Here is a 14,513-nt window from a genome sequence, read left to right as displayed (position 1 = left end):
AATTGGGGACTGATCTAGATGCCTTGGATGTCAGAAAGCTAAATGTTACAGCATTGTCTCATTGGTTCCTAACACAGCAGGACGATTAGCAGCTGTCTGAGTAACAAAAGAACCTGAAGCCCACAGCACAGCTTTTATTTTCCAGATTTGGAATGCCTGAAGCTCTCCAGTGGAGCTGACAGCTAAAGGAACAGAAGCCTTGGTTCACAGCAGCTAATCCTTTTCTACTCTCTATGCTGTATTTCTGCTCAATAGGAGAAAACTTTTCCTTGACACCATCCTTCATATTCCAGATTAATTTCAGAGGGCATTGTTTGTCATAGAGGGGGCTATATTGCCTAGGGCTCTTCATTCTAAGCAAGACACATAAAACAATTTCAACTAAGAGTTTATACAAGATACTTTCCAACATACTGAGGCGCAATGAGAAGATTCATCTTCCTAGAGGCGTTCAGAGGAAAAATATTTATTTAATTTTTTTCTGTTGTGGCTAGATTTACCCTGTTCTCTTATCTTAAAAAGGTTGTCTTGCTCAGACAAATTCTTAAAAATCGCCTTCCAGTGGAAAGACTTGTTTTCCTGTTTGCCTCAAACTGGCATTCTTACTTAACAGGAAATACACACTGAATCCTGCCATGCTTCTGTTGGCAAGTGTTGGACTATCCTTGTCAGAACCTGCCAACAGATTTCTTAGTAAGCAAATAGAAAGTAAAACAAGCAGCTCTCAGGCGAAACAGAAGACGCACTTGTATTGCATCAGAGACACTCGGCTTCCCCCTAAGTCATTCCCAGTTAATTCTGGGGGGTGTGGCCTTGGTTTCACATTGAGGCATCACTCACTTGTAATTCTACACTAATGGAATGGCTATCCATGTAGGAATACGAATTCAAGAGAGTTATTTTGAAAAGAATAAAAGGCATTTAAAGAATGCATTTTCTTTACTGCGGAAAGCAGCAATTGCTGTATGGCTCAGGTATTAAACATAGCGATTAAATAGTTATAAAAGCCCTAATTTGCAAAAATTTGCATCTTTCATGGCACTTTCAGATGTTTTTTACCCCAGAGGGTTAACTAAAAATTGTGAATGGGTCTTTCTATTATTAGTTTTAATATTCCATCTTTTATACTCTTAGCTAACACTTTTATTTATTCTTTAACCTTTTTATTGAAAAATATATACATATACAGAAAAATAGACAAGACAAATGTATCGTCAATGAATTATCGCAAAGCAAACATCTCTGTGACCAGCAACCAGGTCAAAGAATAGAACATTGCCAACCTTCCAGAAGCCTGCCTGCCTTTTGCCCCCCACTTCTTCCCTAACTCCAAATACTGTTATTTTATTTTGTAATTAAATTTTCAGTTTCAGGTGATTCTCTTCTCAGCTCTGTAGGTAGTTCTGAGATGATTCATCACCAAAGCTTTACACTTTGTCTATTAACGGGGATCATGTCTAATTTATCTCTGGATTTCTGGCAACCAACAATGTACAGAGATGGCCCTAAACCTAACATATAGCAGACCTAACATTTGCTCTGTTACTGATGCAGCTGATGCTGTGGAAGAAGAGGCCATTTAGCCTTCAAATCTCTAATTTCTTATCAGTGAAAGAAGGGGAGAGACTAGAGGCTTTTATAGATCAGTGGTTGCAAATGTGGGCTCTAGGACCTGACCTTTGAATTCATCACTTACAAGCTATAACTTGGGGCAAGTTGTTCAAACTTTCTTTACCTTGTTTTTCTAATCTATAAAATGGAAATAATAATAGTACTTGCCTCAGAGGGTATTTGTGAGGTTTACATGAATTAATCCACGCAAGAGATTGAAAACAATGCTTGGCACTTACTAGTTACTCCATAAACGCTAGTTGAGTGTGTGTGTTTACAGACATGTGACATGGAGAGAGGATCACATACTTTTGAGTCAGGCAGACTTGGGTTTAAAAATCTAATTTTATAGCTTTGGTCAAATCATTTCATTTCCTTGTGCTGCAGGAGTTTCCAAACAGAAAATCAAAGGTGCTAATGATAACTGTGGACTTCAGAGAGTTGCAAGGATTAAATGATGTTAAGTGTGTGAAAGTGCCTCGCAGAGGAGGCCAAAAGCATATGTTTGCTCATTTGCCCATTCTTCTCTGTTTAGCTCTGATTCACGTGGCCCAAGTCTTTACCTGCATGAGCTGTCAACTATGCAATGAAAACTAAACTCTTTTCTAAAAAGAAAACTAAACCAAGCCATTTTGAGAACCCTGCTGTCTTTTCCCATTTCCCATTAAAACAAGCTCAGCTGAATCTTTCTGCCCAACATTTTGTGATTCTGCGGAATTCAGTCACTGTTAGAAGATCCGGGGCTGTGCTTGTGTCTTGTGTCCCTGCAAAGCTGCACAGTCTGTTCCTGGCATTGTTGACCCCCAGGGCAGCAGCACTCGGCCAGTGTCTCACAAACAAGTGGCTCTCCGCTCGCTGTGGGTGCCCAGGAGCTGGAGTTTCCAAGAGGGAGACCATTCAGGCAGCTTTCAAGTGCAGCTCGATCTTCTGCCCGCCACCGTACTCCTACACTTTATTTTAGTTAGTTATCGTATGAAGATGTTATTGCAGCTCTCCCTCGACTTATAATGGGGTTACTCCCCAATAAACTCACTGTAAGTTGAAAATACATTGAATACACCTAACCTATCAAACATCATAGCTTAGCCTCGCCCACCTCAGATGTGCTCAGAACACTTATGTTGGGCAGAGATCATCTAACACAAAGCCTATTTTATAAGAAAGTGTTGAATTTATTGAATACTGAAAGTGAAAAACAGAACGATTTTCTGAGTACGTCTGCTAGCCCGGGAAAAGATCAAAATCCAAAATTCGAAGTACGGTTTCAACTGAATGCGCATTGTCTTCACGCTATCATAAAGTCGAAAAATAGCAAGTCGAACCACAGTCATCGTAAGTGTCGGACCATCTGTAGATGAAGATGCCCCTTTTTTCCCTGAATGGCTCCACTTGACCTGAATGGGCTGCTGTCACCCCAAATGTCAGTTAGCAGGTTAACACGATAGAAAATTGTTTCCTGCTCAAGTCACATCCAGTTGGTGGTGAAGAGGGGGCGGGTCTATGGGGAGCTTCCAAGATGGACCTGAGCACCGACATGGAGCTGGCAGATTGTGGGTTACAGAGGATGGAGAGTGCCAAGGGAGCTATTTATGTGATAGATCTAGAAGGGGAGTCACTACTTCAACCCACACCCAGAACTCAGGGACGTGAACCATCCTACATGTGAAGAGATCTAGGAAATGTAGACCTTGTCTAAGCAGCTCCATCCCAGAAACATTTTTGGGAGGGGAACTCCCATTTTTGGGCAGTTAGCCACAGAGGCCTATCCCAAGACCTTCAACTTCTGTATGCAAACACTTAATGTAAAGGCTAAGAATCGCATCACATTCCATTATTTAAAACGTGGGTGATAGCTCTCTGTAAAGAATTTGCCTGAGATAATCTGCCACCCATTTCTCTGCAGAAATAAGAGTCTCAGTTAAACGCTTTGTAAAGTCTTGCTCTTGGATCACTTAGTTTAAGCACCATTAATGTCCCCAGATCAGATTCTGTCCCTCACTGGAAGCACAGGTCTGTTGTATCTTTTGGTAAATGTTACTGTACCCTGCTTTATGTTATAGTATTTGTTTAAAATAGATTCTGTATGTACTGACCTTGGAAATCATTTTATGGGAAAAAAAAGTGCATCCCTCATACATTTTAAGTATAAGCTTAATATTAATATTTCCATATTTAAATATAAATGAACTTCATTTAATTCAGTCTCCTGAAGAGTTTAGTTGAGAATTTGGCTCCACGTCTCTTGTTGAATAGGAAAATAATTCCGTATCAATTTTAGCATAATCAAGTTTTTCCATACCTTTTGTCTGTTTGTTTTAAAAACAATTTCACTTCTTGACTATGAGAAAATGTGCTTAGGTACTTATTAATGGTACAGCAGCTAAAAGCTATGGGGTGCAGAGCTGAGTTCTTACAACATCAGTGATGTGTTCAGGGAGGGTGGATACGGATTGAGTCTTTTAATGATTTTTATCTAAGGATTAGCAGAGGGCTAATCCAGCTGATTGATTGAATGTAGTGCAAACAAGATCGTGTGTCTAGGAAAGCACTCTGTGCACTGTTGAGTGCTGTGAACTAGTGCAATATCATAGTGAAAAATAAAAGTTGCTCAGTGCTGTTTGGTGCCATAGGTAGTGCAAAGCTCAGAGGAAGAATCATGTCCTCCCTTTGGTGGGATGTGGAAGACAGCAATTAATATTAGCACCCGAGTTCTTAGCATCTCTGCAATGGCAAAACCCTTAATCACAAGGATATCATTAGTGCTCTGAAGCATTTAATTTTGATGCTTGACAGCATTTTAAAATGCACCAACCTTTGATAAAGAGCAAATCAGAGCTGTGGCATTGAAATGAGAAAGAAAGAGGGAACAAAAACCACCTTAAGCTCCAAATAATTCAATCTAAATATGCTATTGGCATTAAGCAGAGCTATGTATAAACTGTGGGTTTATTTTTCCTATCAGGGAAAGACCCCTTAAGTAAACATCACCTCTTTAAGTTCAGATCCTGGGGAGGGAAACAAAACTCTGCTGAGGTTAAAGACGTCTTCCCTCCAAACGATGGGCTTGAGAACCACTGGCATCCTTGGCTTTAGGTTTCTTAAGGTCCATAAAGGGCCATTTTCACTCTTCCTTGTCCACAGGCCGGAGACCTTTTGTTGCATCTGTTTATTTCCTGCCTTACTCCTTTCTCCCCGCTAATTTGAGCCAGTAATGAAATGCAGTGGGTCTTTTCAGCTGTGTTCCCCACCCAAGGTCCCCCAAACTCTTTATAATTCAACGCTTGTGATGTAGGACCCAAGAAGACAGTTTTACAGCCCACAAGTGAAGGACTATAGTGACTCCTTCCTCCCTTTCTTTTCTCCATGTCTCTTTTTCTCTTCATCCTATTGGGGTGTCACAAGGACCAAACTGCTGCAGTAAAATGACTTGTAGGTGTTTGATGGCAAGTCATTGAGGAAGTGAATAAAGGAAAATTGCAGCATTCACATCGGTGGGGAGCAGTTAGAACTGCTGAGCTTTGAACCAAAGAAGGTGAAATTTACCATTTTCCTAAAAGGAGCCACCTCTGTTTGACATCAAAGCACCTCCTGCAATTCTTCATTGTGAGACGCACGACTGTTAGAAAGTCGTGATGGAGCCCCGAATCTATGCTATTTCTGTTTATCCAAAACACACATAGAGATAAAACCCACCTGTGACTTCTGGATTCGCTGTGGTCTGCTCTCAAACCAAAAGTAATCACAGGTACATAGCCAATGCGGATTCTACGGAGAAAGCATTCTCAGTTTCTCAAGGGTATGTATTATTTTGAATACAGAATTATTTGATGGGGAGAGAATTTATCTTGGCTTCCTAGTGGAAAGCTCAGATCATTCAGCCTCAAGCTTCGGTAAAAGTTTCCTTTTATCCTCTTGAGTTTTTGCTCCATCTTTAAAAAGTGATATTTTCCTACCATTTTACTTGTTTCCAGTGGGTGCGTGGAAGGACAGTCTGTTTCACACCCTTAATCTTGCTGTTCCTCCCCTGACTGCAGAGGGCACTCTACTTGGTTACCCTGACACTTCAACAATGATGTCCTTTCCGTGGGATTTCAAGGATAGATGCGGTACTAAGGGCTGCCCCTGGTGGTGACTTTGCTTACACTAGTGAGTCTTTAGAGATAACTCTGGTCTTGTCAAACTAGGGGGCTGCTTGGGGCTCTTTCTGGATTTAGGATTCTAACTTGAAGGGAATCTCAACACCACTCACCTTTGTAGTTAGGAAGTCTGGAAAACTATTTGCATATGCCCTCCAGATACAGAGGAGAAATACCGAACATTTTGTCAAAGCCCTCATCCAGGGAAAGAGCAGTTTCTCAAAATGCTGTCTGTAACAGGTGCAGTGAAAACTAGTTTTAATGTTAACTTATTTTTGAATGACATTTTAACAGCCTGTGTGTTCGACAAAAGTTCAGGAGCGCCAAAAACCCCTTAGGAAACAGAGACTCCATTTAAAATTAGAATTGTCATTTGCTTCACTCCTGATTGTCAATATCTTAGTTAACCTAAATAGCAACACCAAACCCACAAAAGGTCATCTGAAACAGGTGCAGATATAAAGTTGTTTTAGGGATGACTTACTTCTGATACTTTATATTTAGAAAACATTTTGCTGGCTACAAAGAGTTTTTTTAGGTCTATTTAAACATTTAGTTCACCTTTATTCATTCGACAAATTTATTGAGCAACCACTGTATGCCAGACAAGATCTTGAATAGTGGGCATATAGAGATAAGTCTTGTGCTTATAGGTTGTACATTCTAATAGCCTACATGCTTGTATCTGAAAGGAAGGTGTTTTACAGATGGGAGAACAGAGGCAAGGAAACTTGAGGAACTTGTCCAAGATGGCAGCTAGTAAATTTCAAACCTGGATTTTTATCCAAAATCCTTTTTAAATTCATTGATTTTTCCCATCAAATTAGTAAAATGAAGACTACTTCGCGTGGATCAGGATGCTTTTTCATCTTTACCTCTTTTCACGTGTCCTAGATGAGCCCTCTACCCCCACAGAACCAAGGTGCTGGTGATTTCCTGAACTTTCCAGTCACATGTGCAGCAGTGCAGCTCTGATCAGCCATCCTCTCCCCTTTCTGCTTCTTGTTTGCCCAGCAAATCAATCTGGACCACACTTCCCCAACCTTAGTCCAAATCCTCCATGGTTCTTTCTGTAATCCACAATGCACTCCTCCACATTCTGGCTTCTTACCCCAGTTACTATCTGTTTAGTCAAGTACTGTTTAAGTTTTAAAACGTGAATGCCTATTTAGCTCTACTTTAAGTTCCTCAAGCAAAGGCTTAAAGGACATTTGTAGAATGATTGAATGATGATTGATGTGTCAGCATGATTTGTAAGTAAAACGAAGAGGAAATGGAGGCCATGTTTTGGATTCAAAACTACTGAAATCCCCTTGAGAGTAATAGGAAAAGGTGGCCTCAGACATCTGCATCTCAGGACAGGAAAATGGACATTGAACATTCTGCTCTAAAAATTTGAAAATTAAGGGCTGATTTGAATTAAACCGCAAATCTTTCTTTAGAAACTACCCTTTAGGAGTTCTTGCCTTTGTGATTTTTGCATCCATCCGTCATGATTCTCTAACCACACTGCTGTCAACTAGCACGACCAGCTCTTCTGGTTGTGTGTTATGTCAAAATTCTAGCCATTAAAGGAAGCCTGCTTATGTCCAGGGGCACAAAAGTTTCCTTAAAGCAAACATCTCTTTTTTATGAAGGAAGTCTGTGGGTAGGGAGGAATGCCTTTCAGTCTAAGATGTGCCTTTTTCCTATAATGAGCATACTTACATCAACCCTCAGCTTCCTCCCAGCTTCTCTCACTCTTCTGCAGGTGTATTATGTGTCTGAAGACACGGTTTCATGAGGAAGCCTCTTACTTCTCCCCATTGCCATGATAAAACTTGGATAAGAAGGTTAGCAGGAACTGTTTCTCGAGTTCTAGAAAATGGATTCTCTGGGTTGACACTAAAGAGTGTCTTCTCTGTAAGACTATTAAAAAATTATCTGTCTTTTTTTTTTTTTTTTTTTTTCTTCAGTTAAGAGGCTAAAGGATAAGATGGCACTTAATTGGATACCAAAGATTGTATTTAATTTAGCTTTGTTTGCCCGTTTCCTTCTTTGCCGTGTTCCATTGGTGCGCATTAAGTTTGTGGTTAGTGGAGGAGGAAGAGCCAAGTCTCGATAAGGTTTGGGAATGTAAACTGGGAGGCAAGCAGGACCTTTCTTCTGCTTGGTTTTTTTATGTGGACCAAAATTCCCGGTATGATGAGAAGGCTTCTTTTGAACTAAGGCACTGATTTGTCAAAGCTCCTGTTAAACCATGTATCTGGGACGAGTGTTCAATCTGTTATTTTATTAGTCTATTATCTCCTCTTCTAATTCTGCTGGCAAAGGGCAGAGCCCTGAGGTACTGGGACTCAGGATCCAAAACACTTCTAAACCGAATAGGGTTTGGCCATGTTTACCAAAGTGTGGAAACATACCAATGGCATCAGAGACGATTTTAGGGGAGACCCAGATGGGACGTTATGTAATACTGAGTTGCTCTGTGTGGAAGTTAGTTCCTTTTCCATTCTCTCTCAGTTCTGCTTTCTCTAAGGTCAGAATCTCAAATTGGTGTCAGGATTATCCTTAATACTTCTCTAACACTGGCTAATCTCTTTTTTTGGCAAAGCAGAGAGAGGCAAGAGCATTTATGTATTTTTTTTTTTACATTGTATTAATTATACTATTATTACATATTCTTTTTTTTTTTTAATTAATTTATTTATTTTTGGCTGTGTTGGGTCTTCGTTTCTGTGCGAGGGCTTCCTCTAGTTACGGCAAGTGGGGGCCACTCTTCATCGCGGTGCGCGGGCCTCTCACTGTCGCGGCCTCTCTTGTTGCAGAGCACAGGCTCCAGACGCGCAGGCTCAGTCGTTGTGGCTCACGGGCCTAGCTGCTCCGCGGCATGTGGGATCTTCCCAGACCAGGGCTCGAACCCGTGTCCCCTGCACTGGCAGGCAGATTCTCAACCACTGCGCCACCAGGGAAGCCCTACATATTCTTTAATGTATATATTATTTTTATTTGTATGGTTACCTGCCATTGATTGCACGTGATAACTCTAGAGGGAAGTTTTCTTTCGAGAAATAAAGTATGTCGTCTTAAGAAAATTGTTATTTAAATCGTAGTCCAAGTTGCAGAGGGATGTGGCAGCAGTTACTTGGGTGGCATGAGAAGACTGATGCTTGGGAACCACTGGGGGAGGGAAATGATTGAGAAATGCCATTGCCAAATGCCTCCTCTAGCGAAATGAGCCACAGGCAGGCACACAAGGCACGGTGATGGCTTCCAGATGTAGAGTTGGAGGCTGTATTGGAAGCAGGATAGGAAAGGCGAGGAAAGAACCCTTATGCGGCTTGTAACATGGAGGGCATCTTCTCTCCAAAGTGGCAGTGTGGCAAAGCCCAGTTTTTCCCAAACTGGTGCTTTTCTTGCCAAAGAAGTTAAGAAGCTCTTCTCCAGGGGGAGGAATAACTGCCCTGTTGACTGTAACGCGCATCTCTGTTTTAGGTCTGATTCTCAGTCTCACTTGGTCATGGGTTGCTTTTGTCACTATGGCCTGATAAAAATGCTCTTCTGAAAAAGAGCTGTTTGGAAAGAATTCAGACTTTACAGCCACACAGCATCATACTTTTTATAAATTACAATGATTTATTCTCCTTTCCTCTTTAATCGCATTTTCCTCCATTTTTATAACAGCTGAGTAAGCATACACTCTCGGTTTCTTTTCACGTTTGTGCCTATGAATTTTCCAAGTAGGGCTGCATTAGGAATATCCGATTAGTTACCACGATGATATTGTTAACTGCCTGTCTGAGATTTTGTGAGCACTCGTTGGAGCTCATATGGCCACAGGAACACTGCCGCTCCAACTCCCGAAATGGAAATCAGGTTCATTTCCCACATGCAATAATTTAGGGATAACCCGACCAGAGAGAAACCATCTTCGTTCATCAGTGCGCTCACTCCAAGGGCAGCCAGGCGATTCTTTCCCGAGAAATCTGTCTGATCAAGATCTGATCCAGAACATTTCTGAGCGTAAGTTCATTTTATAACTTTATGATTTTCCTCCCTCCTGCTTTCTTTCTAACGGCCTCACTTTTCTATTTCATTTCCCAATCCTGAACGTGAGAGTTGGGAGAGCCCCTTTTTATGGAGTGGATGCTAAAGGGCTCTGTTAGGCAATATATTTATTAACTGGAGTGAAATGGCTTTTCACAGCCAGGCAACCTTCCTAGCCTCCTTGCTACCTCTATATTTAAGAAAGTCACTCCTTGCATTGTGCTGGACAATGGCTCTGTGTCAACCAGTAAAGAGAGAGAGAAAACGTGGGGGGCTGCAGGGGAGCCTTAACACAGCTAATGAGCGCATTTCCGGTTTTCATTATCCTCAGGTGTTCAGTGGCTTTCATATGTCTGCTGCGTGTCTCTCTGTTCACTCAGTTTGCTGTTACTAACATTGGGGTTGCCTTTGATGGAGGATGTATGTATTCGCTGTATCGAAACTTCACTTGTGTTTATGCCTGAGATCCAATCTGGAATAGCTTTGGGGGCGGGGGTGGGGGGAAAAGGAGAAGGGGAAATGGGGAAGAGAGTGTGTGTGTGTGTGCGTGTGTGTGTGCGTGTGTGTGTGCGCGTGTGTGTTACCATCTCAAGGCACCCCTAACAGAGATGCCAGGCTGTCAGATGGTCCCCTCCAAGAGGTGCTGTCTGCTGGATTAGCTTTAGCAGGAAGAGTCCCTTGTGTGACACGTAACTTTGGTGTATCTGGTTGCGTCCCTTGCCACCAGCATACCTGTCAGATGTGATCAGAGGGTTTGCAGCTAGTCCCATTCCATTTTCAGATAATTTATTTTACTTTTTCTCTTTTTCTTCCTCTGAGTTAGGATTTGGCAGTTGTGTGTGTTGGGGAAGAGCAGGAAGATGACCCAGCACTATTCTGTTGTTCCTCAGTGGCCACTTTTGGACGTTTGTTTTCATATATATTCACAATTTGAGAAAGAATAAAAATATACATTCAATTAAGGAAAACCTCTAATATCTGGTTCTATAGCAGCTTTGTTAGATAAGATCACAGATTTCGTGAACGCTCCCTCTTCTTCCTAGAGATGGCACATTTGTGCCATTGTTGGTCACCGCAGAGCTTGATAACAGCTGGCTGGAGATGCGACCACCACAGTGGAGAAGCAAGGGTTAGGTAGCCTGGGTTGATAAAAGTTTCTGCTCCCCATCCCTGATAATACACCCGGTGGAGGACGGCTTTTGTGTCTTTCTCAGTGGAAAGAAGAAGGTTTGCTACTCAGCAGGCAAAAGCAATATTTCAACTCTTGTAAAATAGTTGCAAAATGCCATATATGTCCAGAGAGACTATCATGGCTTTATTTGTGTTCTACCTTATTTGCCTGGTTGTGTTCAAGCTGGAAACTCTTACTGTAATTAAGCAATACTTTTATTTATATTGGAAAGTATGTAAATTGTTTGCCTTCTGGCATTCCCTACAGTACCCTTGGAAGAGTTGCAAAGTCTCTTGTATAAAATTAAAGACCAATAACACGACACTCAATTCTTTGGAGGTAGGATGAGATGCAGTTTCTCTGAGCTGAAGAGGAGATTTTCCAAAGGTTTTCATGGCTTGCAAAAAAATAAACAAGCAGATAGCATTCTCTATACCTACGGCCTTTCTGAGGAATGGCTGCAGGTGCTCTAGAGGTGATAATGTAAGGCCCGTGGACTTACCAGACTACTTCAGAGATTGTCTTTTTAAGACAAACCATATACAAAAAAATATTGGAAAGAACCATAAAATGGTATGCTTTTGTACTAGGGAAGAGGAAAACAGGGATCTGGCGGAAGACAAGACAATCCTTCACAGTTTTCTAAAATAAGATGATATTATTGACTGATGCCACCATTTTTCCCCCTAAAGTAAGATATCTTTTTTTTTTTCCCCCCCCACTAGCACCCTCATCCATTGCTTTGGTCCAGGCTAAAGAAGTTACAAGATATAGTGTTGCTCTGGCTTGGCTGGAACCAGACCGGCCCAATGGGGTGATCTTGGAATATGAAGTCAAGTATTATGAGAAGGTATTACTTGAATAAGCAAGGTTCTTCTCCTTTCTTCCCCCCAACCCCTCTTTCCTTCCCTCCTTTCTTCCTTCCTTTCTTTTTCTCTATAGTTTTGGTCAGTTATAAGTCCTGGAATACTAGTAAATCTCAAAACCAAATGCATTTTGCTTCCCAATCAAATCCAATTTTGAATTTTATGTATTAAGCTGCTAATCTTAAAAAAGAGAAAAAATACATTATGTTCTAATATAACTATATTCTTTCTTTCTAGTCCTGCAAATCAAGATAGCTAAGCTAAGAAGGTCTAATCTATAAACCTTCTATCAGGAAGAGTGACTCATGAAAGTTGAAATAATGATCTGTTTAAGTAGATCACTGCTATTCAGAATCAAGGTGTGGATTTTGATGACTTTTAATAGAAAATCAAGGAAAGCAAATTACATTCTTCAGCCTCTTAAAGTTATAGAACGACATTATTTTTTACAAATAACTTGTCTCTTAAAGGACAGCATTCTGAAGAGAGCTATTTGCATTCAAGGTTGTCTAGAAAATGAACAATTGTCTTCTCTTTCTTTTTAAAGGTAATCACTTATTGGTTTCCTTATTGAAAGCAGAAAGGGGACAGGATTTTTGTTTTTGGAAACCAGATTATAACATTTTTGACATTTTCTAGAATGGAAAATAGAAAAAGAAAAGGGACCTTCTTGCAGTAGTTATTTCTGTGAAATTGCTGGGTGTGGAGTGAGACAAGCCATCAACCATCATCTAATGTTCTTTTCAAAAAAAGATTATGGGTAAAGATCTGGATATGGTCAGTGTCAATAGCGATCATACCTGAACTCCACATTTCTTTCAACATCTAAGTAACAATAGTACTTCTAACATTGAACTGAATATAGTGTTTAGAGTTTATCAATCTCCATTTACTTTCAACCTCTGAGTGGACTGGCTTGGCTGCTTTAATACTGTATCGGAGTAAGTGGGGGATTTATTTTGCCACCTTCCTTAATTTTATCCTCTCGTAATGTAGGATCAGAATGAACGAAGCTATCGGATTGTTAGGACGGCTGCCAGGAACACGGATATCAAAGGCCTGAACCCTCTGACTTCCTATGTTTTCCATGTCCGAGCCAGGACAGCAGCTGGCTATGGAGATTTCAGCGAGCCCCTGGAGGTCACAACCAACACAGGTAACGAGTTCTGAGATTCTTTGTGCAATCCAGGGCAAATCCCATTATGGTGAACTAAGAAGCTATACAAATTTTTGGTTAGGCAAACATTTTGTTGCAAAGACTATTGCTTGAAATTAGATAGCCAGTGTCTGTAACTTAGCACACCTCTTGCTATTTAGAGAAGAACATTTTTCATAACCATATCTGATCTGTCTTTTCATATGATTGAAAAACGTCTATCTTTCTCCTGTGTTGAGCCTTCCATAAACCATGAAAACTGGAATTGCCAAACTGGCTAATGGACAGTTGCATAACTATCTTACATTAAGCTAAGGAGTTTTCTCCCTGGGAAGATTAGAGAAGGTACCAATTTTTTTTTTTTCTCTCCTATTTATTTCTAGGAATCTGTTCAAATCAAGTCAGATCAGTTTTTTTAAAAGCCCCTCTAGACAACTACATCAATCTTTCAACATTGTGAGTTGGACCAACTGGATGATTGAATCAAAATGTTAATAGAGGGCATACCTATGAATAAGCAATTTACATAAGACATCTCCCCTCTATAATTAACTAACCAAAATTGAGCCTACTGGATAAGGAGCTGGTGGGGCAGAATTTTCTACGTTAGTTCTAGAAAGTAATTTTATTCACAAATTATTAAATAGAATATGAATGAAAAAAGAAAGTACTCTAGAATAAAATCTGAAGGGGCTTGACATCCTTTGCAATTATCCTGGAAGGCTTCAAGGAGGAAGTGGCTTTTGAGCTGGGCAATAATAGACAGGTTTTTCATAGATGGGGTGTGAGGATGCAGTGGAGGGGTCATTCAAAACTGCTTGTCCTTTTGGAAATTTCCAGGTGTCTTTCTCACTAAGGAATTCATCAGATCCTTAAGTAAGAGTTTGGGCTGAGACTAGAAAGAAAAAAAAAGAAAAAGCAATGAGTGGAAATGTTTACCATAGGATTTAATGAGTCTTCTGGTTGGAGTTCTTCATACAATTATAAAAAAGAATGTCTTAGTCTCATTAAGGCTGTCTTAGAAGATGCCGTTGTGTGAATACTTAATGTAGAGCAAAATAGGCTGTGAGCATTTCAAATGGCTTCAGAGAGTTGAAACTTGTGACAGTCAGAAGTTCCAGCTCTTAGGACCTTGCCCAAGGTGATCCTTGTGTAACTGTCTTTGCCAGTGCCTTCCCGGATCATTGGAGACGGGGCCAACTCCACCGTCCTGCTGGTCTCCGTCTCCGGCAGCGTGGTGCTAGCGGTTATTCTTATCGCCGCTTTTGTCATCAGCAGGAGGTAAGCACTTAAGCCACTCACTGCCCCTGACCCCCTTCCCAGTTTTTATGAGGGAGCTTTTTGTCTCCTCCACACAAAGCTGAGGCTTTTGATTAGCATCATAAACATGGCATTTGCAGCACAAGCTCCCTCCTCTTTGCTTTGATCTCCCCACGCCGCTGCTAGAGCTGCGGGCTGGACCCTGGTGGCAGCCCTCACCACTGAGAGTCCTGGAAAGACCCAGCTGATTCCAGGAAACTAAGCTGAAAAGCAGACCATTGGGAACT

General features: G+C 41.0%; 1 protein-coding gene across 2 annotated transcripts in view; it reads left to right on the top strand.

Annotated features, from left to right (window-relative positions):
- Positions 1-14,513, top strand: part of EPHA4 (EPH receptor A4) — a 140,541-nt gene that overhangs the window by 94,066 nt on the left and 31,962 nt on the right. For both annotated transcript variants that reach the window (XM_061187838.1, XM_061187847.1), the window contains exons 6-8: positions 11,670-11,794; positions 12,807-12,966; positions 14,136-14,247. In XM_061187838.1, coding sequence (XP_061043821.1) covers positions 11,670-11,794; positions 12,807-12,966; positions 14,136-14,247 — 397 coding nt within the window. The remainder of the gene's footprint in view (positions 1-11,669; positions 11,795-12,806; positions 12,967-14,135; positions 14,248-14,513) is intronic.

The sequence above is a fragment of the Eubalaena glacialis genome, chromosome 1, assembly GCF_028564815.1.
Source record: "Eubalaena glacialis isolate mEubGla1 chromosome 1, mEubGla1.1.hap2.+ XY, whole genome shotgun sequence".
In the NCBI taxonomy this organism is placed as follows: Eukaryota; Metazoa; Chordata; class Mammalia; order Artiodactyla; family Balaenidae; genus Eubalaena; species Eubalaena glacialis.
Note: the sequence above shows the minus strand (reverse complement) of the source record. Positions and strands in the feature narration are given on the sequence as shown.